The sequence below is a fragment of the Accipiter gentilis genome, chromosome 17 (genome assembly GCF_929443795.1).
Source record: "Accipiter gentilis chromosome 17, bAccGen1.1, whole genome shotgun sequence".
Lineage (NCBI taxonomy): Eukaryota > Metazoa > Chordata > Aves > Accipitriformes > Accipitridae > Astur > Astur gentilis.
In genome coordinates, this window is record NC_064896.1 from 14,510,440 (window position 1) to 14,534,527 (window position 24,088).

Below are 24,088 nucleotides of genomic sequence, written 5' to 3' on the forward strand. Positions count from 1 at the left end.
GGGCGGGGCGGGGCGCGGCGCGGCGCGGCGGGGCGGGGGCCGCGGCCGCCGGAGCCCCCGGAGCAGCGCGGGGGGGGGGGGGGGGCGTGGGGGCGGCGGAGCGCGGTGTCCTGGGGACGCGGGGCGCCGTCGGGGCGGTGTTGCTGGCGCTCGGGCTGTTGCAGAGCTAACGCCAGCCGCTGCCGGCGCTCGGCTGCACGGTTGTCCTTTTTCGCCCCCTCTCCGCTTTTTTTTTTTTTTTTTGGGCCTTTTTTTTTTTTTTTTTTTTTTTTTTCTTCCCCCCGCTTTAAGCAGCCCGCCCTGCCCAGCCAGTCAGGGGAAGCAAGGCTCCCCGATGCCCGAAGGTGCCGGCAGCCGCCGAGCGCTTGCCCCGGGGGACAGCGGTGCTCCCCGCTTCTCCCGCACGCCCCGGCGGGGCCGCGTTGCAGCGCCTTCCCCCGCGCGTCCCGGCCGGTGGCCGGCGGCGGCGCGCACCTCGGGGCAGGGCTGCGGCAGCGGCTCCGCCGGTTTCTCCCAGGGAAGAAACCCCCAGCCGCGGGACGGGTTTCTCCGCGCCGGCCGCGGCCGTGCGGCTCTGCGGCCACAGGGTAACTACCGCGGGGGCGTTCGCGAGGGCGGACGGTGCGGGCGGCACCTCAGGGCGGCGGCGAGGCGCCGGGGCCGGGGGGGGGGGGGCCGCCGCGGAGGGCCGCCGCGGAGGGCCGGGGCCGTGCCCGCCCCCGCCCCGCGAGGGCAGCGGGCGCGGGCGGAGAGGCACGACGGAAAAGGTCGTGGCCGGGGGGGAGCCAGCGGGGCGGCCGCGCTCAAAATGGCGGCCGCCTGGTGGCGCTGCGCTCGGCGGGAGGCGGCGGCGTGACATGGCCGCCTCTAGGGGGGGGTAGCGGCCCGCCGCCCTAGGCCGCCCTGGGCCGGGGGTTCCCTCCGTCACCTCCGCGCCGTGAGCGGGGGCTGTGGGCTGGGGCAGGAATTAGGGCCACGACTCTCCCAGGAGGGTGATGGGCCGCCGGGTCTCCGGGACAGGGAGGGGAGGGAGGGGAGGAGAGGAGGGAGCGGGCCTGTCCAGGAGAGACGTTACTCTGGAGCCCAGGCGCTCTGCTCTCACCTGGGGAAAAAAAATTCCCAGCAGAAAAAGCGGATGCGTCTGGGGCCCGCTGAAGTGTGTTAGCCTTTTTCTTGGGAATCAGGGTGTCCCTGCCCACGTCTGACCCAGGTACAGTTCAGAGATACATACCGAGGATGGAAAACGCCCTGCAAGACTCAAGTGCAGTTATTGAAACTATTTGACCTCAGAGCAAAAAGTTGTGTGGGAGGGTGAGGTCTGGAGTGGCTGAGACACCCAGCCTAGTGCCTGAGCAAGTTGCAACCGTATTTATGACAGGAAGTATGTGATTCCTCCAATAAAGCAACGCAGTAATGGTTTAATAATGAGGTACTGGAGGAGAGCCGAGGCCCAGTTCAGCCATCACTTCAGCGAATTACTCTTTTCACATGAGCTACAATGTATAAATTTGCATTTCAGGTTCCTCTTTCAACTTAAGCCTCTGTTTACCTTTATTCTGAAGTCTTTGAAGTGATTGATTTCACCCGGTGAAGTAGCATTTTGCTGCACATTAGTTGCACTGCAACTGGATTGGTGGTGCACCAAGACTTTGTTATTTCAGGTAACTAGCAGTGGCAGAGTTTGGACCTTGGAGAAATGGGGTGATTTTTGGTAACGTCTCTCAAGGGTGCCAGAGTTTTTACTCTGGTTTTGGAATATCATTTGAGATGAGAAATTTGGTTCTTGTTCCAATACGGAAGCACTTCAGCAATTCAGCTGTGTGATTTCATTGACTTCGTGGTTAAAATAGTTATGGGTATTTTTAATGTACCATGAGCTGAAATTAATCTCCATTCTGCAGTTATAAATGCTGGTGAAATTTCAACTCATTCAAAACCAGAGGCAAAGCTCTGTCTTCACTGGGGCAAAGACTGAGAGAATCTGAAAAGGTAAAAAACATCCATCACTGATCTAGTCCCCAGTCCCTGTGCCTATGACTTCTCAGAGGGGCTATTGTGATGGTGGCTTCTTTTGTCGTTATATGATTTGGTTTTTGCAAAAATTCCTAGTCCGCAGTCGCCATTTTCTACCTACTTTAATGTCTTTGACTACAAAGATAAGCACTGTTAGTCACATTCTGTCAGTATCCATGAAAGAGAAAATTTTTATTTAAAGAAATAAGTATATGTTTTAGACTCTGTACACGTTCATTCTTTCACTGTATCCAATGCTGAAAAGTGATATGTCCCAAGGAGATCAGCTATTGACCACCCTGATACATTTAGAAGAGTATCTCTCAGCTGTTTCTGAGAGGCAGAGTAGCAAGCTTGTGGAAACACTTCACTGTTATCACAGAGGTTCTTTGATCCAGAAGGAATGAACAGAATTATTTTTTTTTTAAATCTTTACTGAACAGTTAAAAAAGTAAAAATTATTTCTATTCAAAATAGTGCTAGGTATACAATAATGCATAATAAGTATAAATGAAAAAATAGTTGTATGTTTTAACAACTGAACATGTAAATTGGGATATCAAGGCTTGGTGCTGGCTGTGTGATCCACTCAAGACACTTAAACTCTCTCCAGATCATTTGTGGAAAAGGTAATTTTACCTAGTATTTAGCCAGTGTTGTAGTGTATTCTGCCACTGTGTGTTTCTAGGTTATATTTGACCCCAGGAAAAGGCCCTCTGGGACTTGCGCATATAGTGGTTATGGTGGGCCTTGGTCAAGCAATACAAAGAGACTGCCAGTAATTGCCCATGAATGTGCTTAAGTGCATGAATTCACCTAAGTGAAAAAGTCAGGAGAAGGCTGTGACCAGACAGTGAATTCTGCTTGGAGTGATCTTCCAATGAAGGTGCCCTTGAGGACTTCTTCCCTGCTGCTGCCACCAGAACTAACATTCACTTTACACTATTATTTCCAAAGGTGGGTTTGTCCAGAAAGATGTTGCCTTGTATGGTGGGACCTGAAAAGAAGTCCTTGGCAAAGAACAAATCCTGAGGTGCTCTTCTCAATTTTTGTGTGGCCATAGTGGAGAGGGTGAAGGACAAGCATGATCTTCACCTAGAAACTTTAAGTGAATTCCTAACTCTGAGAGTAGGCAGCAGTAAGGGCCCTTTCTGTGCAGCCATAGGTGGTGATTATGGCAAGCATTTAGAAGTATGCCATTGTTAATACCTGTTTGGAAGCCTCTGTGGCTGTAACTCATAATTTCAGTAAAGATTAGGTCTCTCCAGAGCTTTCAGTTTGGATGCTATATTTAGGGTACTGGTGCTGCTATAGTTATTCTGAGCTGCCCCAGATTGTGTGTTTGGATGGTTGGGCATTGCTTTAGAAGTGTGTGTATGAACAAGCATTCAGCAGAGGAAGAAAATTTGTAGTTTCTGTAAGTGTTGTTCCATTCATCCTTCATCTCCTTTTTTTAGGGTGTGATTGAAAAGGAAGCTGGGAAGGTGGAGGCAGATTGTACTTCCTGTGCTGAGAAGCATGGACAGACTCATCCTATACACAATAGACAGGTATTGTTAACAAAGTTTGAGATATTCACAAGCATATGTGTTCTCTCAGAAGCAGCAGCATGTGGACAAGAAGAGCTTGTTATCTACAGTAACAGATTTGATTTCTGTTTTTCAGAGGATAGAGACTGTGAAAATAGCTGATTGTCAGTTTATCTAAAATTAACAGAATTGTCTCTTCAGGCAGAGGGCCCAGAAAGTGTTTTGGAAAAGAGAGAAAGACCTAAAATCTGAGAATGTGTGGATACATTTGGCTAGAAAGATGAATATGAGAAGAGTCTCTGAGAAACAGACATGGCAGTATTTCAGGGAAAAAGGAGAGGCAAGTAACTCTTGCTTTGAAAAATCTAAATGTTGGGCTCTTTGTTATGTTGGAATTCAAGGTAAAGGACAGTCTTAAGTCCTGGAAACCATGGAAGAGGCTACACAAAAGGTCACCAACTCTTAAAGAAGACTGTTGTAGAAGTAGGTCAAACATTACCAGTAGTATTTGAAGTGGTTTTATATGGCACTAGTTTATAATTCAGTCAGTAGCTTTGCTCTGTTCATACTCTGTATTTTAATACTGAGAGGGATGGGTTCCATTGGTCTTACTCATGTTGAGTTGCAGTCGGTGGAACTAATAGTTGAATAAGGTACGCTCAGCATGAGGATGGGTGATGGAATCTAGCCCAGATGGAAATTTCTTAAAACTACTACTGTATTAGAGAGCAGCCATCTCAACACAAGCAAATCTAGCATGTTGCTAAAAGTGCTTCAAGCCATTTTTTTGTGGCACACTGCGCAGTGTGCCACAGGGACTGTTTTAAAGTGATCTCCCCCTGCTCCCCCCAAGGTTGAATCACATTAACAGAAAGACTGGGAAAGCATCTGCATTGTAATTGTCTGACCTGTGTTACAACACCAACAGAAAGTAGGTGGGCTAATGCAGTTCTGCAGAAGTGGCTACTTAACTGCAGCTGTGTATAAAAGTTTACTGAAAATGTTTCATTGTGCAGTGTTCTTCATGCAGTTTTCTGACATTTATTTTCATTCTGTGGTCTACTCTTCCATCTTGTGCAACTTCCTTAGTAGTAGAGAAGTACTGGTGCAGTTCTGTATACATACGCAAAATCTCTTGGAGAAAAATACTAGCAGGCCTATGTGGTAAATGGAGGAATACAATGTAGCTGCAAAGTGCCATTTTGAACATTGAACTGAATTTATTTTCAAGCCTAATAGGAGTATCACTTACAGTATTACATAAAAGTATGAGACAATCTTTCAATGAAGCAAACCCCAATTGCGTAAAAGATGTTGTATATAATGACAGAAAAACCTAGCTGCAGGCAGCTGATCTAGCCAGTTGCTCTTCTTAAGTGACCTTGGTAGCTAGTGTACAGAAAAAGAAGCACTCCTGTAGGAGATGAATGGAAGGAATTTGGACACCTCTGAACTTTAACCAAGCTAGCTAAAGTAAAGGCCTTAGGTGTGGTGGTGCTAATAGCCCCCCCCCCCCCCCCCACCCCCCACCCCCCCCCCCCCCCCCCCCCCGCCAAAGTTAAACACTGCCCTAACTGAAATGCAAAACTAATGAGTGGCCTCTCTCTATGATGAAATTTGGTTAAGCATGCTGCATTTTCACTAGGATCTTATTCCTCTACTGAGGACCAAGATAGGGAATAAAAGAAATAGCAGTAGTACCATAGTAATACCATAATTTAGCTAGCTGAAATAGGGGTCTGTATGGTAATTAAAGGAACCATCCTACATTCAGTCTGGACAGAGCCCTAAAGCTAGTGTCTTCAGTGACACTTGCAAAGTACACACTAGAACCTGTAAAGATCACATCTAATGAGAACCCCTAATTTATCTCTCATCTGCTTTTGGAGGATGAGCAAATAACTGTGGAGAAAACCAGCACATTGTCTTATTCCCACAGCTGAGGAAATGTTTGCATCCTTCATCCTGGAGAAGTATACCACTAGAAATAGCTGGGTAACAAGTAAATGAATTAGACTTATTTATTTAAATTGCTACTATGATAGAAATAAGACAAGAAAACTTTGTTTTAAAACAAGTCTTTTTAAAAAGTTCATTATTTTAGTATAGTTAGTAATGTAAAATATCTGTTAGTAATATGAAATATTTACTAATATAAAACTAAATCATTGGATTTTCTGCCACATAGAAGTCTCCTTGTACTAAAGTTTCATTATTTTTTTTAATAAAATGTATATATACTGTTAAAAATAATTTGCACTAACTAATCCTATTAATTATTTAAGACAGAAAAGAGGCTTAAAAGCTTTTGGCTTCTAGGAAGAATTGCATAGATAAAAGTGTGACTAATGCCGACAATCTAGGCAACTAGCAACCTTGGTTGCTAAAATAAAATAATGGTATAGGCTGATTTTGAGCTGTGACTCAACAGAGGACAAGGGGACAGGGTGTAAAGCAGGAGGAGCGATACAGCATCATGTCTCCTGAGTTCTGGTCTCAAGTCCAGCCTCCGTACAGGTCTGCCTTAGGAGCTGCTCTGTAGCTGCAACAGCCACAGCATTAAAGGCCCTCCCTGCCCTGCTTCACTTTTGCTCCTGTCCCATCATTACACTGTGGCAGCATGGTAGTACAGTGTATGGTTGCATATATTGGCCCTATGCCATTTCTGTGCTGGGAAGATTCTCTCTGGGGTCGCTTCAGACCCTCTGCAGCTCCCGTACACTGCTGGAGAGGTGGGCAGGGGCTACAGTGCTGACTAGACTCTGGCTCTATGCCTGTTCTGAACTCTTTCTGCAACCGGTCCATAAAGTAATCCCCAAGACTATTTCTGCCGTCTTGGGAACAGTCAAGCCTGCGAGCATTGGTCAGCAGATCTCCCATCAGCTTGATCTTCCGGATTTTGGGCCCAATAAATTGTTTCTTGATAGTGCTTGCACTATGAGGGTCTGCATTTTCAATACTCAGGGCATAAAGCTCTTCAAAATATCGTATCATCGTTTTCCACTGTACCATTGCTACTTCCAGGGCTTTCATCAGACCGACTGCATACTCACAGTTTGGTTTCTAAAAATAAAGACAGAATTACATTTATTCAGAAGAACAGCTCATCTTACGGTGTCATTGATGGTTTGCTGCAACTTACCTGGTGCTCTAAATAAGGTATGCTAGGATTTTGCAACAACTCCTAGTTTGGAGCATTTGTTTTTTGCCAAGTTGGATGGCTGTAAACATACAGAAGTGGCAGAACTCAAGCACTTTTTCAAGGAACACATATTTAGATAGCAGCAGCTATGCCTGAGGAGCATTCTCACACCAGGAAACCCTATCATAGAATCATAGAATGGTTTGGGTTGGAAGAGACCTTAAAGATCATCTGGTTCCAACCCCCCTGCCACAGGCAGGGACCCCTTCCACTAGACCAGGTTGCTCAAAGCCCCATCCAGCCTGGCCTTGAACACTGCCAGGGATGGGGCAATGTCATGGTTTAACCACAGCCAGCAACTAAGCACCACGCAGCCGTTCACTCACTGCCCCCCCAGTGGGATGGGGGAGAAAATCAGGAGAAGAAGTAAAACCCATGGGTTGAGATAAGAACAGTTTAATAGAAAAGAAGAAACTAATAATGATAACACTAATAAATGACAACAGTAATAATAAAAGGATCGGAATGTACAAATGATGCACAGTGCAATTGCTCACCACCCGCAGATGGACACCCAGTTAGTCCCCGAGTGGCAATCCCCCGCCCCCACTCCCCCCAGTTCCTATACTAGATGTGGTGTCACACGGTATGGAATACCCCGTTGGCCAGTTTGGGTCAGGTGCCCTGGCTGTGTCCTGTGCCAACTTCTTGTGCCCCTCCAGCTTTCTTGCTGGCTGGGCTTGAGAAGCTGAAAAATCCTTTACTTTAGACTAAACATTACTGAGAAACAACTGAAAACATCAGTGTGTTATCAACATTCTTCGCATACTGAACTCAAAACATAGCACTGTACCAGCTACTAGGAAGACAATTAACTCTATCCCAGCTGAAACCAGGACAGGCAATCACAGCCTCTCTAGGCAACCTGTTCCAGTGTCTCACCACCCTCACAGTAAAGAATTTCTTCCTAATACCTAATCTACATCTACTGTCTTTCAGTTTAAAAACATTACCCTTCATCCTATCACTAGACTCCCTGTTAAAGAGTTCCTCACCATCTTTCCTGTAGGCCCCCTTTAAGTACTGCAAGTCTGCCATAAGGTCTTCCCTGATTCAAACTGAATATTTAAAAAGGCCATCTTGAAAAACTTTCTATTTTTACTTTCCACAGCTTAACAACTGCTATGATAGGCCAAAGAAGAGCATTCTGTATTAACTATTTACAGAATACTAGTTTGGCAGAGAAGAATCAGCCCCTTGGTCTTTAACAAATGGGGGGTGGGGGGGGGTGGTTGCTGATAACTTTGAGTTACTCCTTTGTACCTGTGCAAGCCTGAGTCAGATCTCTAGTTCAAATTCTATCTTGAGCTGTGCTCCAACAAGTCAACTACTACCCCAAGCTGGATGTTTCTTCTGCCTCCTTCCTTACCACCTTTCTTAGGTGCTAATGGCTCCCAGACTTCTATTTCGTTTCAATGTGAAGGAGACAAGTGGGAGGTTTCAGCACAGTTTAAAGAGTCTTATAATCCATTACAGCACACTAGAAACAGCAGTCTGCAGCTGAGTGAAAGAAAAAGGGGGCCATTGTTCATATTCTTTTGGGCTCCAAAGCAACCACGTAGAGTTAGGACTGTATGTCTGACAGTTTCTAGGCATCACAGTCAAGAACAAAGCCATGTACGCTAATAAGACAGAGAAATTGTATCTGGAAATCTAACAGCGGATGAATGCAGAGATCTGAAGTACCAACAATATAATGCAAGAAGTTACGAGTAATTACTGGGGATTGCAACTGCTTGAAAACTTGTTGTCTACTACGTACCTGGATGGTTTTAGAACAGTAATGGCCGCCTCTTTCTTGCTGATACTTCATCAAAGCCTCTGCGGCTTTTCTCTCTTCCAGAGCTTGATGCAAGAAGAACTTTGAAACATTTGGTAGAGCCACATGCGACTGATCAAAATATTCACCCTAAGCACACAAAACATGAATGTTAAGATTTGTTGGAGACAGGACTCACTTGCAGCAGAACATGGCTTTATCAGAACTCAGGAGACCCTTCCAATAGAAGTTGTTCTACCAGCACAAACACTTTGAAGATCTTAATCCACATTTCTGCAATAAATGAAGTAAGTAGTTATGGTCTTAAATTAAAAATCTCTATACTTCTGCTAGAACTCCTTCTGTCCTTTAATACTGGACACGTAACTGTAGTACTGATGTTCCCTCTCAGGAGCAGCCAGAGATCCTCAGAATATTTTATTTATGTGTGTGTGCATTTTTCTGTTGTTGTGTTTTATGTGAGTTTTTTTAAACATAGTCTCAGCACAGGGAACACAAGATTTATCCCTTCAGGTCAGCATTCCAGTGAAAAGTTAGCTTTCAAAGGTATGAGAAAGATGAGGCAAATACTGAAAAGAGAACAAGCACAACTTTGTATCTGTTTATCAGCTTCATTATGGATAATGTTATTCCAAAATAAATACTGCTAATGAATGATACTGTATACACCTTTAATATTATATGCCTAGGAATACTTAAGAGTTATTACAACCCTAAACCCACTGCAGGCCTTGTTCTATTCTGTATGGGAAAGTAACAACTTTAACCACTGCAATATTTAGCTATGCTAATAGATCTATCAGCTCTTACATTAGAATAATTTTATCCATGGTATTGCTGTCCTATAAAGAGAACGTATTGGAGACAGGTAGCAAAGGAGAGCCACCAGGTTATACTAGTTTCAGCATTGGCTCTGCACAGCTCTGATGTGGAGAATGAGAGGCAGCACCAGGAATATGCCAGGAACCAAACTGAGGGACCTACAGTATCTTGACCTGCTGGTTCCTTAAACATGCATATGCAATACAGCACAGCTTTTGTCTCTTGGATGTACTCTGGGTTGGAGTGCTGCATGTCAAGCTGTTGGCTTGTGGCCTGCCTAGGAGGGGCAAGGAACAAGTACGTGCATTTCATAAGTTTTTCTGATTCTTATTGTCTTCCCCAGTTTCATCTATTACCCTGCTTAAATATGAAATACTTGTGTTTCCTCTATGTTGCTCCATTTAGAAAAAATGCAGAAAAGTTACAAACACAATACAAGTTTGTTTTTCTTACATTTTTATGGTCATCTGTGATACCCCAAATCTGTGACACACATACACATGTGAGACCATAAACTATTCAAGAGAAAGTACATACTGGAATGTTTTATTAAGAACATTCATTACAATATCTGCATAATCTTTTCCCCCCAAAGTCATTCATTCATGTTTCTGTTGACAGAAGAGTCAAGATTCAATGTTTTATAACCAGTTCCTCGGTGCAAGTGTGCTGCATGACTTCAGGTAGAGCACAAGTTACCACACCTGCCTAACTGTTAAGGTAAATCTATTATGTCAATCATTAACTATTTAAGATGTTTGCATTTTTCGGTTTGATTTGTCCACAGTCAATTTCTAACTGAACTTTCTTCATCCCATCCAGCTGTCAATCACTAGTATTATTTTAATCCACATGCTTAACTCGTAGAGGTTTTACTGCATACTTAAATTTTTTGGGGACTAATACTTGACACCAAGCTTGCTCAAAGGATCTTGGGGATATAGCGAATATAGCTTGTGTTGCTTCTCAGTGCATGCTTGGCACCAGAAGGGATGGCATTGATCATTTTGGGTTTTGATTTTAATGGCTTTATGAAGATAGATGTTGCCTTAATATTTGACATGTAGCCAGTCACAATTTTGGCATGCATGTTACACAGTATCAGAGATAACTTTTTAAATTCATGTCCAACATTCCTGCCTGTGGAGCAAGGGAGCTGATGGCAGCAATCACAAACTGTGACTTCGCCAGTTAACCACACACACCTATTTTACATACAAAGTTTGGTAAAAAAGCACCCAAGAGTCATACTCCAAAGCTGCTGGCGTTCCCTGTTTCTGTCCCTCTTTCTGCAGGCACAACTCTCCACGCGAATTACCCCAAACACACGATTCATCAGCCGCTTGTTCCAGACCTTCGGCGTTTTTCTAGCCGTGTCAGCGGCCACCCCGGGTAAGTGCACAGGCAGCAGCGCGGACCCGGAGCCGGCTGGCGGCTCCGACTGGAGCTCCGCTGCGCTGCAGGGCCTGGGCGCCAAGACAGCCCCCAGATTCCGCTGGGTCAAGTAACGGGCCAGGCACCGCTCTTCATCCCTGCCCGACTTCGAAACCCCCCCCCCCCGAGCCCCCGACAGCGCCGGCGGGGACCTCCTTACCCACCCCGCCCGGCGCCCGCCCGGGCAGGGCGAGGGGGGACCCCACGCTGCGCCCGCGGCCGCCTCCCGGGACCTCCCCGCCCGGCCCCGGCCCCGGCTCCGGCCCGCCGCCTTACCAGCGCCTGCAGGCAGTAGGCGAGCTCCAGCAGGGCGCTGGTGACACCGCAGAGGCCTTCCTCCACGGCGGGCGGGAAGCTCTGCCTCACGCGGCTGCCGGGCAGCGGGCGGTGCGCCGGGCAGGCGGGCAGCGTGACGCGGGGCCGCTTGGAGCGCGGCTCGGCCGTGGCGGGCGCCGCCATGGGGCAGCCGCACCGCCCCGCCGCGCCGCGCCGCCTGATATAGCCCGGGCACCTGGGACACACCTTGCCGCGCACGACGGCGGCGGCGGCGGCGGCGGCGGCGGGCCGCCCCCCTCCCCGCCTCCCTCCCGGACCGCGCCGACGGGAGGCGCGTGGGGCCGCCCGCCCTCGCCGGGGGAGGGCGGGGGCCGCCATTTCGTGCGCGCCCGTGGGCAGGCGCGGCGGGAGCCTCGCCGCGCAGGTGCCGGGGCGGCCCACGGCAACCCGCGAAGCGGTGCGGCACCTCGGCCCCAGCGCAGGTCCCGTCTGCCGGGCGTCGGCTGCCGGGGCGGGAAGGGGCGAGGGGTGACTCGGCGTTTCTACAGCTCGTTTGAGGCGCGGTCGCCAGGGTCGTCCACGCGTGAACACCTCCTTTACATAGCGGGCAGAAGCGCAGCGCGGCAGTCGAGGCCGGAGTAGGTGGTGGTCGCTCGCAGTCAGATGCAGTCGTGGGGAGGGAGCGATCTGTGGAAAAAATCCAGGGAACTTAGCAGTGTATCTAAATGTGTCTTGGCTACAGGGTAAATTCTTTATCTTTTTTGATTTAGCGCTAAAGATGTTTGTGCTGAACCAGTCCTATCCAGGCAGATTAAACCATCTTCAGTGTTTTAGTAACTAATAATCCTCGGTTTGTACAGTAACCTCAAAATACAGGTTTCTGACTTTCTCAGCTGCTTTACCGTGTGGATGGAGCTCTGCTTGTTACTGCCTGAGCATTTATTTACCTTTAATACATTCAAGCCAGTGGAGTGGAAATATGAGTAATCTCAGCACCCTTCAAATTTCATAATTTTCTGTTCGCTGACTTTCTGTTTAGTAAGCTTAATGTTACGTGCCTTTCTGTGGAATATTTTTCTAGCAGATCACCCCACTCACCCACAAACACAGGATGCTAAGGGCAGAATCGTTACTCCATTGCACATTTTAATTGTTATTGGATCTGACTATCTAGAGCAGAGCACATATCATCTGAGAGTAGTCCTGTGAAGATGTGAGAGAATTGGTCATGAGAAACTTCATGTACTTCTTGTTCAGTGCCTCCATCTTGTATGCTGTTCAGCCCTCTTTGTTCACTCTAATTGTCCATTTTCCCATTCTTCTGATTCTTCATGCTATAGTTAGAAGTTTCAGCAAATAGTGTGCTAAGTTTACTTTAAAAACCCCCGACATTTAAGCATATGCTTATTTTAAGCATTTGAGTAAAACTGCATGTGAGTAAAGCATACCTGTAATGTTTGCAAGGCTAAAGTAAGTAACGAAAATTCGTAAGTTATGATATATTAATTGACAAGACAGTTCAACAATATATGACCTTGTTCTGAAGTTCTCAAAAAGGGTCCTCTCTTTCGCTGGCGCACTAGGGACTTTTGCTGGGAAGATGCACTACTAACAGTTACCTTTTAGCTCCCTCCGTTCCAGCTGTCTCTGTTTTAACCAGTAAAATAGTTGCTAATGTTTTATTATTCCAGAATAATCCTGTGACTGCCTCAGAAGAAGAAGAGCAAATATGGTGTCTGTATGTGTGTATGTATTGACATCCTAATCTAAATAAAATACTTGATGACCTACTTTCTGTGGAAAGTCCAAATAATTTGAAGTGTGAAATCGCAATACAAAGGAAGTTAGCTAGTGTCTCTGTGGAAGAGTTTATAGTTGTATTTTGTTAGGTGGGCATTCATGACTAACTTCTGCGCATAGTAGTTCATAGATGCTTGTATCTGTATTAGTAGACTTTTGGTCCCTTGGAAGTCAATATTAAGTTATCCCATTTCAGTGATGGAGAACTAAGACGTAAAGACATTTCTGAGGGCCACCAGTGGGGCTGATCTGAAAACTGACTCTAAATTTCCTTAATCTCCATATGTTCTTTAACCTCTTTTTTTTTTTTTTTTTTTTATGAGAACACTGTTCAATTTATTTTGCTTTGCGCTTCATAGAACTAAAAGAAATATGTCATTTGTACTGTAACCAAATGCATTGTGGAAAAAATTCCATTACAAAGTAATGTAGGGATTCTTGCTACATAGGATGAGGTGGTGTCACATGCTGGTGGTATCTGGACTGAGGAAAGTATCATCTGTTTCAAAAACTTGTGACCTCAATTCTTGGTTTTCAAGAAATGCTGTATCCTAGGGAACAAGTGCTTTGTTCAGTTTCTTAGTTACAACATTTCAGCATGGCATGGAGTAAGCGCAGCTGCCTGCTATCAGGTAGCGTTGCTTTTAAGATAGGTTGCTTTTTTCCCCACCTGGCCTAAACTGAAAGGAAAGGCTTGCGTCTCTCTCCCAAACTCTATGCTTCAGAAAAGTTATTGCCCCCTCGGGGTAACAATATCTGTATATGACTTTGATACAACAAGTGAATCTGGGTTAGATACTTATTCCCACTAAATCCTGAAGTATGAAGGTACTTTGCAGATTTCCTCAGTGAACTGATGTTGGGGCGAAGAGGGTTGGACACAGTGATCTTGACCAAGGGAAAGCAAGAGCAGATAGTTAATGTGCAAGTCATTGCAAAAAAGGTTGGTGACATCTGTAAATAGGGTTGGTGACAGGATTGACCCTGTTTATTCCCATAATCTAGGATTATTTAAATGTGAAATGTTAGGCACCTGCCTTGATGAAAGATGTCTTTATTAATTTTTACAATTTGGCATGATTTTGGTACAACAAATTTTAAAGAGTGTTGAAAGTGTATGGCAGAGTGGGAAGCCAAACTACCACAGCATGGTATACAGCAATTAAAATTCCAGCTAAGTAAGCTCTCTTACCCCTGTCCCCACTCCCTCCAGCCCCCCTTTCTTTTTATTCTTTGGCAGAGTGCAGCAGAGAGGACTGTTGCTGTCAAAGGGCTTTAGCAATCATCTGAAAATATCCTTTCTGCTGAGACTACTTTGCAGACATTTGGTTGTATCTGGCCATTTTCTGCCTTGATTCTCTCTCATTTAAAGCTAGGCTGTTTAAACTGCACTTTGTAATCTGGAGTTGATACTGTTCTTTAACCACAGGTAGCAAGAGTTGTGGCTGTTGCTTCTATCCAGCTACCATCTGCTACCTTCTTTCGAGCTGTGACAGATTTTTCATGTGCTTTGCAAATAGCATGTCTAATGCTGCTACACTTTTTTTCTTATGTGGTCATTCAGTGCCCATCAATAGCTATGATGAAAATGGAGGGCTATGTGAGGAAAAAGTAATAAATAAGTAAATGGGCGATATGTGTGCTTGTTAATTACCCTTCTTCATTCATGATTTTGTTTTGTAATTAAGTGAAACCTAAGCTCTCTGGCAGGAAATGGAGAATGATTCATATGAATGCCTGTGAATTCAGAATTGCTTGTATTGGACTTGAAGTCAGTTAACCCATTTTTCTGTATGCTTTTCCATTCTCAACAGGTGCTTCATTTGAGTATTTTATCTGATCTTACTCTTTTTTATTTCCTTTTTCCATGGAGGAAAAGCCACCAAGACTTCTGAGTTGTTTTTTTTCCTTTTTGCACTGTATGACTCATAAAATTAAAAAAGCAGCCTGAAATTTGGGAGGTTACCACTTAAGTAAGCATAGAAAAATAACTTTTTTTAAGTGTCTTACAGTAAAATTAGTCATCAGCAAAACATGGGATGGCCCTGGTGTGACAATAGCACTGTGACCAGGCTGTAAGGTGGACATTCTGGAAAATGCTTTTTGTCTGTATGTCACTGAGCAAATGGAAAGGTCCAGTTTGTTGTAGTGCTATGAAATCAGCATGTTTTAGCGATAAAAGAGAAGGGATTTCCCAAAAGCAAAAGTTAAAGCCTAGTCCCTTTGAAGTCAGAGTCTTGATCTTGTTGGTAGCAAACAGAGGAGACAGGAGCCTATTTTTTGGGCTTACAGGTGCTGAAAATTACAATGCAGTGCTGTCTCTACACCTATTTTATGTATATTCAATTTACTAAAATGAGGTACCACAATTAAATCCTGTTTGTAAAATACTTGGATTAATTTTGATTTCTGTAGTAATTTTTGAAGTGCCTTTTTCTGGCACTCACCTCAAATACTCCAAAGCTTAGTTTTCCATTGCTTTTCTTTAGAAAGTCAAAGATTTTCTTCATCTCACTGATATTTTTGTGTTTGCAAAACATCCATTACAGCAGTGTTTAAAGCCAATTGAGATGTTTGAGGGTGTTCTTCAATTGTACTGGAAACAGCCATGTCTTTTTTGCCTTCATTCAGTTTTCCCACTTTGCATCAGTAGCCTCATGAAGTTGTGACACTTTTGCCTCTGATGTAACTTCTATCTTGAGCAGTTCAGTTCCATAGGCTTCCTTGACACAAGTCTGCATGGCACAGATACTGAGAAGTTGGCTCATTTGTCTTTCTTCCTTTGGAATGAAGTTCTTCCTTAAGGAACTTTCCAAACTCTGGATAATACAAACCATTGTGATATAGAGAGAGTTCTTTGAAACTTTACTGATTGAAATCTGTTCTTCAAACAGAATATGCCCACAGCCCATGGGCATGTCTATGCCGTGTCCAAAGCAAACATAGAAGACAAGCTCATAAGAGTTTCTGAAATACAAGCAAAGCTTATCTTTAACCTTGTGTCACAGAACAGGTATAGAATGGCTTCCTAATTCATGCTATTTTCTTCTCTGCAGTGTTTCAATTAGATTACATATAATTAATGCTTCCTTTTACCATGGGACCCTTCCAGTAGCAGAGAGTTTGCTTCAGGTAATGCCGTGAGGAGGCAGGAAGCCTCAGCTCCTTTTTGGCAGGGTGCTCCAGGGGCCCAGAGAGGCCCAGTGCCCTGCAGCACAGCAGGGAGCCTCCGTGGCCACTGTGGCTGATGTTCAGAGCTGCCCTGCGACTGTGGTGTTCAGGGCACATCCTGCTGGCGTAGCACCTGCCCTCAACCTCCTGCCAGTCCCCAGGCACACCTCCCTTCTCCTCTCTCTCCCTGTAGGCTCTTTCCAGCTGCTGCCACAACCACAGTGCTCAGGCAGCCTCATCCTCTCCCTTTGCTCTCACCTGCCCTTTTGTGGGCTCCTGAGGAAGCTCCATGTCAGCAGCAGGTTTGGGGTCTGTCTGTGTGTGTGAGCTCTGCAGTCAAGCCTGGAAGATGTAACTGCATCTCAACTAACTGCATAGGTAGACTTTTGGCTGTGACTGATGTCCTGCCTTAACCTGGTTTGTGTTTGACATCTTCAGCTGTCTTGTACCTCAGGTCAAGCTGCATATGGCCGTGTTTGAGTGTGTGTGACTGTCTGCATGTGTGTAGACTTCTTAATGCTGGGGCTGCAGGTAAAACTGCACTGCGGACACTACTAACTCGTGTCTAGGAGGCATATATCACTATTTTCTCTTAAGCACGTATCACTCTTTCCAATGCAGTTTTAAATGTTGACAATTCACCTACATTGAGTTGTTCTCCCCTAGTCTTTTCTCCTTGTATTTACAAAATGTTTAGGTGTACCGACTAGGCTTCTCAGCTCATCTGTGACTTTAAGAGCCCTGCCTCTGCCAGAGCTCAGGAAGCCCGCGGTTTGGCTTGGGCAGAGAGGCAGCAAGGAGAGCTGGAGCCCTTGGGTGTGCTCGCTGCCTCTCTGCCTGGTGGCTGCAGAGGGCTGGCAGCCAGGCTGAGCAAGCTTCAGCCTCGTCAGCAGTATTGGCCCTTCAATCTCCGTTTCTTCTCTTATAAATACACTTAACCTGTAAGTGGACTATTAATTTCAAGTGGTACTGGCTGATACGACCCATTTGATTTTTCTAAAGAGGCTGTGCTTAGGAGTAAGTTAGAATAAATTGGGAAGGTTCATCTGCCCCTGAGATTTTGCAGTTGTTACTTCAAGTCACATTTAAAAAAGCATAGGCCAGCAAACTTAAGGCTCATCCTTGCAATCTGTCCATGGCATACTATAAGTCCAGTCACCTACTGCAGGTTGAAGCCACTGCAACTCAGCACTGGAGCAAATTTAAGGGGATTCTGTGGAATTTCTGAAAACACGTCCTGCACCCCAGGCAACGTGTTGCATAAGGGGGTTGTGCAATCCCAAACTGCCTAAAGTCTGTCATGATTTGTATACCTTGCCTTTCTGTTCTATCTTCCTTTTCACAGCTGTGGGTAAGAGTCTGTACTTACTTTTGGACAAATGAGAAAATAAGACTTGACATGTTGAAAAAGGCAGTGCCTTTTTTTTGTGCAGTCCATGCCATCTGAAATCAGTGACTGCAGGTAATGCCTTCCAGGCAGTGTAAACTTTAGTAGGTGCACTCTGTGCTCCAGATGGCCCTTGAAGGAGCATCAGACCTACCTCTGAGGTGAGCATGAGCAGATGCACTCTGTACATGCTCAGAATATTTGGGCTAGCAGAAGTAAACTACGGGCGAGGGATGAAGATCCAGAAAGCATTTATTGTCTTGCTGCTGTATGCTTCTGATAATCCATCTTCATAGAGTCCCTGCTAGTACCAAGAGCACCTGCTTCTAAAGTACAGGTACTCCTGGGAGTTAAATGGTTTGATGGGTGCCATTTGCTTCTTGGCTTGAGAGAGAAGAAATTAAAGCCACAGATGTGGTAAGAGGCGTGCAATATGTTTGCAGGCGAAGAGGAAATGATTCTAAATGTTTTAGCTTTTGTAGTCACCAAAAAATAACTAATGAACCCTTTTCATAGTTTTTGTTTGAAAAAGAATCCTTTCAAAGTTTAAATGAAACTGCTTGAGAAAAAAAAAATATGAGAAGGCTCTTTATTTGAAACTTTAATGTGAACATTCATCAGCTAAACGTTTGTTTTAAATTTGGTATTAGTACAGATTTAGTGGTGGTGAACCAGACAAAACAGAAGTGGATAATTTCACTCAAACATCATAGACCTTGAAGGCTATGCTGAATTCCAGTGAAGTAATTCCTCTTCTACTTCCAGTCGCAAATGACCCTTCATTGCTGCTCTCTGCTCAAAACACCTCTTTTAGGCTATCTACATATTATCCTTCATAGTGTAAGTGTCATGATTCCCTAGAGTCTCTCTTTCTATATAATTTTCTGCCTAATTCCATTTCAATGGCTTTAAATACATTACAAAAATCTTATAATGGTAGGTGTTAGATTGTAGTCTGTTTGTGGCAGTATGTCCCAGGCAGTGTCTTTTGTGCCAATTTGCAAGGATCAAACTGTTTTCAATTTTGGTGTCTTTATGCAGAGCACTTGTTGAATTGAGCATTATTCTGATTTCATTGGAATTATTAGGTGTAACTCAGAGTGTGTTTGTCTCCTACCAATTAAGGCGCTCAGCACCATTAATTGATAATCTTGGGAACTTAGTTACTCTGGTCATTAGGACACAGTGGCATTACTCACAGTGATGCAGTGAAATGCTTTACTTTTTGATTTTAAACCACGAGCTCCAGTTGCTATCTTTTTTAGAATTTAGAAATTACTGTGCTGAGTATCTACAAATTTCACAGAACATTTTGTTCTCTGATTTAAATCCTGCATACCAAGTGCCTGCCTGGGGCAAAGACAAAAAATTTAGCTTTGATACTCCAAAACTGGTTGAATAAATCCTGTGCAGCTGGCCTGCGTGAAATCTGCCCTGTGACAGCAAGCCGCAGAGAGGATTCAGAGGGTTAGGAAGAGCTCTGTGCCTGTCAGATGCTAGGAGTGTTTTACTGCTTTTGCTGTGAAGGGCAGTAACATGTAGGTATCCATACTGCTCAGTATTAAGTGTGCAAAGTGGTGATTGCCGTGTCATTCCCTCAGGCATATATGTGGACAAAACTGATGCATAAGTGTGCAATATTGCTGCCTTTGTATGTTTATACATGCTTTGATGTTTTGCAAATTTGAAACTGTGGTTAAAGCGTCGAAGGGAATCTGTGAGTCTGCAGCAGCTGAGAATATGTTTCTAGCACTGGACGTTCCTGTGTGGTTGTGTGAATGTCTCTTCACTGGTGAGGAAATGGCGTTATCTAGCCTGTACTGCAGTGTTTGTCAAGGGAAATTCTTGGACACTTATTTAAATGGGCAAGCCAACACAGTACAATTTACGCTTGTCCAACATAGTAGTTTACACTTGTGTGTACTTCTGGGTGAGATGCCAGTAACTGTTATGCATTGGAGACTATTTTTCCTGCCTGTGCTATTCTCACCACCAGCTTTGCTCCTTCAACTGTCTCCACTTGCTTCTTTTTTAATATAAGCCATCTGAGACATGGTCCCAAGGGGAAAGTGACTTAAGTTTAAATCTCGGAAAGTCACAGATTAAAAGATGTACAGTTCAGGAAAATAAATGTTGGAATACAAAGTTATGAAGGCTGTGACTGATTCACCTGAGCAGCTTGTAGCAAGGTTATGTTTTCCACTAATAGTGCATTGACAGGAATTTGGAAAGCCTGCTTTCACTTGTGGTGTGTGAGCAGAGTGCTTTTGGCAGTGCTCTCCGGTGCCACCTTTGTGAATCCAGCTCCATTCCCAGGGTTCAGGGAGCTTCCACGTTCTCTAGAAACAGGCACAAGAGTAACTGCAAGGAGTGAGACGAGATTTGTGGATCTAACCTTTGAAGGTCAGAATGGCAGGACTTAGAAAATAAAAAACATACAGGCTTTCATTAATACAAGCATTTAACAGTAAGACACTAAGAGGGACTTAAAGAGATTTGTGTGTGTTGGGTCATAAACCAACTTCTAGCAAAATGAGATAAGAAGAAAATTTTCCTTGGAGCCGATTTGGCCAATAGCTGTTTCTGGCAGGGGTTTTTTTGCGCTCTTCCCGTGTCATTTTGTAATGGCCATACATTGAAATAATTCACTGGGCTATGTGGACCACTGGCCCAAGCAAGTGCATGGCAATTCTTATGATGCCTGTGCTGAAAGACTTCTCTTAAGGGACCTTGAAGGGATTTGATTTGTTTTGTTCCAGAATGGGATCGCCCTTGTTCCCATTGATGCATGCTTATGATCTGGACTCCAGCACTTAAGCAGGACTGAGGGACAGATCTTGTCAGGCAATGGTAAGACTGCGTTACCTACGTACAGGATGATGCTGAAGTCTGGTATACGTAGCTTGTGACTTTCAGCTGTTTGATCTGAAGCAAGGGACAGGACGGTTTCTTTTCTTTTTTTAAAGGAAGATCAGAGAGAGGAGGTGAAAAGTCCTTAGAAAAATCAGAAAGAGAAGAGAAGCAGCACTGAGAGTGGGCCAAATCTTTTACTGGTGTATATGAGTGTTACTCATATAACTTCAGGAGAGTACATGCTTTAACTTAGCATGTACCAGCTGAGGACTTGGCCCATAACGTCCTTTATAAAGCTCTGATTCCTCCCCAAATAGTTTTTCCCTCCCTCTTCAAAGAGGCACCTGTTGTTGGTGGAGTTGGTGATGATACTGGATTAGTGCATATGCGGTCAGCCTGCTTGGCCTCGGCCCTTTGGAGCCAAAATGAACTCCAGCTGCTGTTGCCCAGAGCAGGTGCTTCATCCAGCCCTAGCAGCTGTTTGAATGTACACTGTTAGGGCCAAGAAGAGGGGGTAGGTCCCCTGAAGTACCCAGAGGAAGAGCTGATCAGCAGGAAGGAAGGAAAAGGGAGTGTGCCACAGAGACCTGATTTTTATACCCAGCATTCAGCAGACAAAAGTTGTTCTAGGATTTCCTTGTGGAAATGGGAAATAGTAGCTGTCTGTCTGCATGCACTGAGCCTGCACAGCACTGTGATGGATGATGGTTCCCAAAATGCAGCTGAGGGACCACTAAAGATCAGCAGGGCCATGACAAATGATTGATCTCTAAACTGCCAGACATGTATTGTCAGTTGAAGATATGATACAGGTACATGACGGTGTGTGAGAAATTTTGAGGGCTGGTAGTATTTCACAGTTGTTCAGTGTTTGGAGTTGTTGGTTTAAAGCTCCAGTGAGTGGCTCAGCAAAAGTGAGATTAGGTGCAGAACAGTGTACAGGCTAATAGTCTGCTACAAGTGGTAGCCTGAGCTTCGCTGTCACACTGCCAAAGCCAGCAGCAAGGGAAGAAAACAAAAGCAGAGATAATCTGAGGTTATGAAGCAGCCACAGGGGACAGTGTCAGGGAAATGGAGGGTGAGGAGACAATGTCGGTGCATATAGACATGTTGAGAGGTAGCAGCCAGAGTTTGAGGAGGGGGCACAGATAGCCCATGTCAGAGGTAAAGCACCAGCAACCCAGGGTTAGAATGAAGGGGGCAGGACAAGGATGCAGGTTTCTTGGGTTAACGGAATCATGGCCTTCAAAGGGAAGAAGGCAGCTTAGAGTAAGGGCAACCCAGAGCTGCAGCAGGAGGTACTAGGGGAATGTCTTGCAGAGCAGGGAATCTTACAGTATAAGCTGTTCAAAGTCGTTCCCATTGCTGGCCTCACAGCCAGCCCCTTCCAAGTCCCTTCTAGCTTGCCTTCAACTTATTTTCCTTGGACTGTTCTCACTGACTGGGAACGGTCTCTGTGCAGTCCTGCACTCTCTGATTATTCACATGCTGCCAGCGACAGCCCTCCTGGCCTACCTTTCCATGAGCATGCACTCTTTAGGCTGTGCTTGTATATGTCACTGTCAGCATTAACATCAAATTTATGTGACTCCTTAGGGTCCTGTCCTCTCACCTATATCCACTAAAGTTACCAAAGTCCTTCTAGTTTCTCCGATAACCTGCATGTCCACTTTGTATCCCTACCCTGTGCATGGTTTCGGTCGTATCCCATCAGCCAGGCTTTTCATTCTGTGTATCTTTGCTGATTGCTCAACTAAGTTCCCACTGAACCTCCATAAGGAGGGGTAAATGCTAAGCAAGGACATTTCCCTGTGTAGCTATAAAAGGATTATTCAGGCCATATGTCATTACAGCATGGCCTAAGAGCAGGAGAAAAACATGAATATTGGAGGCCTCTCTTTGTCAGGAAATGGGATTTCCGCAGGTGCTCAGTTGCAAATGCTCTGCGTGCTTCTAAGGCTTGGCACATGGCATTGCTAAATCCTGATTCAGGATGCAAGAATGTCTCATGACCCCTGCCATGTAAACTGGTGTCTGGCCATGTTTGGAAATCAGCCGTCAATGATGACAGTAGACGAGTATGGGTGAAATGAGCAGCTTGGCTTCAGCACTAAGCAAGACTTGTTAAACATTGGAAATACAGATGTCCAATTCATATTTGAATAATGAATATTATGACCTTTTCTGTAGCCAGTGGTAAGAAGCTGGATCATCTTTCTTCATCTCCTCGCTGTCTTCCCAGAATTTGAAAGTGTGACAAAGTATTTCATCCCTTTACAGGATTAGGTAAGATTGGTAACTGTAATTCTTGTATAGAATTACATAGAAATACTCTAGACAGTGAAATATATTGATTTAAGATTATCTATGTGGTGGCAGGGAAATTGTTTCCATTTCAGTTTATCCACTTCTTGGATTGGTCAGGTTGTCCAGCTGACTTCAGTTGTTCATTCTTTTGGGCAAAAAACTACTCCTGCTCTGCTGGTACAGGCCTGTACAATATCTGTCCCACTGCAGCTCTTCTGTCAGATCTTCCTCCTATTTGTATTGCTTCTATGTGAAAATTAAGGAACTGGAGAAATAACACCAGAAACTGTACATAAATGAAATTCTCTAGGCTGTTAAGAAAATAAATGCATTAGAAATAGGGGGGTTCTGTGCTCATTCTGTGTCACATCCCTTGGACATGTCACTGTTATACATGGAAAGAAACACCACACATGACTATTACAAGTGTGAGATGTACATCTGTGTGAGGGGAAGACATCCTCTGATGTGCTCCTGGTTACTGTCCCTATGCTTTTGCCACTTTCATTAAATTACAGTTCACTCGTGCTGCTGTGGGTTTATCAGCAACAGTTCTTGCCTGTCTCCTTATCTGACCAGTAGCATGGCTGGATGATACACACACCCATTGCTGCTTTGCTAGCAATGAAGTGGCAGGTGTTGCCCTGCTTTCTTCCTCTGTACTTCTCTTCCTCAGGTTCCTTGCACTGTGGTATGATTCAAGAAAAATGGAAGTGCAACTTTCTACTTCTTTTGGAGTAGTAAACTTTTTTTAAAAGGCAAACAAAATGCCATTCTCAGAGTGACCTGAGATTTGTATTTAAGTGTGGCAGCACATTTAATTTTGTTTTCCAGAGACTTTAACCACCTACATGTGGATAAGAATTTTTTGAAGCACCTGTCTTTTGCTGATTTAAATGTAATTAGGTACCAAGGAGCTTTGTGGATTCAAGCCATTCCCAAAAGGTGTGTGGCAATGTCTGATGTCCTGTCTGGTGAGGAACAACAGAGTGAAGCACTTTGGGTGTAGTAAGTCATAACTTACTAATTGCTGGATTAAGACTAAGGAAATAAAGAGCTTTTTAACAGGCCTCCGTGTTTTGGGGATCTGGAGAACAGAGGGTTTTACTTTGTATGAGGCCCATGTTATGCTGTGCAGAAATTCCCAATTCAGGGTCAAAAATACTGAAAGTGCCCTTTTACCATATACAGCCGACAATTAGCTTGCTGTCAGTAGGAAAAACAATCATTAAGTGGTGAGTGAATGTAGCGTCAGAAACGGACCTTGACAGAGTGGTAACATACAGTTAGACCAAGTGACATTCTTCACACCTGCTGTGGTGCATAACAGTAGCTGGCTGACTTAACCCGTGGCACTACAAGCAAAGTATTGTGCTGTGACAGCCTGGACAGTGATTGAATTACACACTGATTAGGTCTTCGGCTTCTCTCTGTCAGTGTGGACAATGAAGAATCAGAGAAGTGGACATGAGAGCTTTAGCAGGCCTTGTGCTCTCGAACGGAGGAGGATTAGT

The 24,088-nt window shown here is 44.7% G+C and overlaps 1 protein-coding gene and 1 long non-coding RNA gene across 2 annotated transcripts; one reads left to right on the forward strand and one right to left on the reverse strand.

The window, feature by feature from the left end:
- Nucleotides 1–321: 321 nt before the first annotated feature.
- LOC126047375 (uncharacterized) lies at nt 322–10,755 on the forward strand. Its single transcript, XR_007508560.1, has 4 exons — nt 322–587; nt 3,471–3,563; nt 8,588–8,811; nt 9,968–10,755. It is a non-coding gene; the product is annotated as an uncharacterized LOC126047375 (long non-coding RNA).
- On the reverse strand, nt 5,091–11,325 carry LOC126047374 (ferritin light chain-like). The gene is made up of 3 exons (XM_049820936.1): nt 11,057–11,325; nt 8,507–8,653; nt 5,091–6,605 (listed from the first exon to the last, which is right to left on the reverse strand). Exons 1-3 carry the CDS (start codon nt 11,237–11,239, stop codon nt 6,102–6,104), a joined length of 834 nt encoding a protein of 277 aa, XP_049676893.1. The 5' UTR covers nt 11,240–11,325; the 3' UTR covers nt 5,091–6,101.
- Between the last annotated feature and the right edge of the window lie 12,763 nt (nt 11,326–24,088).

Coding starts and splice junctions, on each gene's coding strand:
- LOC126047374 (XM_049820936.1), bottom strand. CDS start 11,239: ATGGCGGCGCCCGCCACGGCCGAGCCGCGCTCCAAGCGGCCCCGCGTC. Junction 8,654..11,056: donor CCTACTGCCTGCAGGCGCTG/GTAAGGCGGCGG, acceptor TTGTGTGCTTAG/GGTGAATATTTTGATCAGTC. Junction 6,606..8,506: donor ACTGTTCTAAAACCATCCAG/GTACGTAGTAGA, acceptor CTTTATTTTTAG/AAACCAAACTGTGAGTATGC.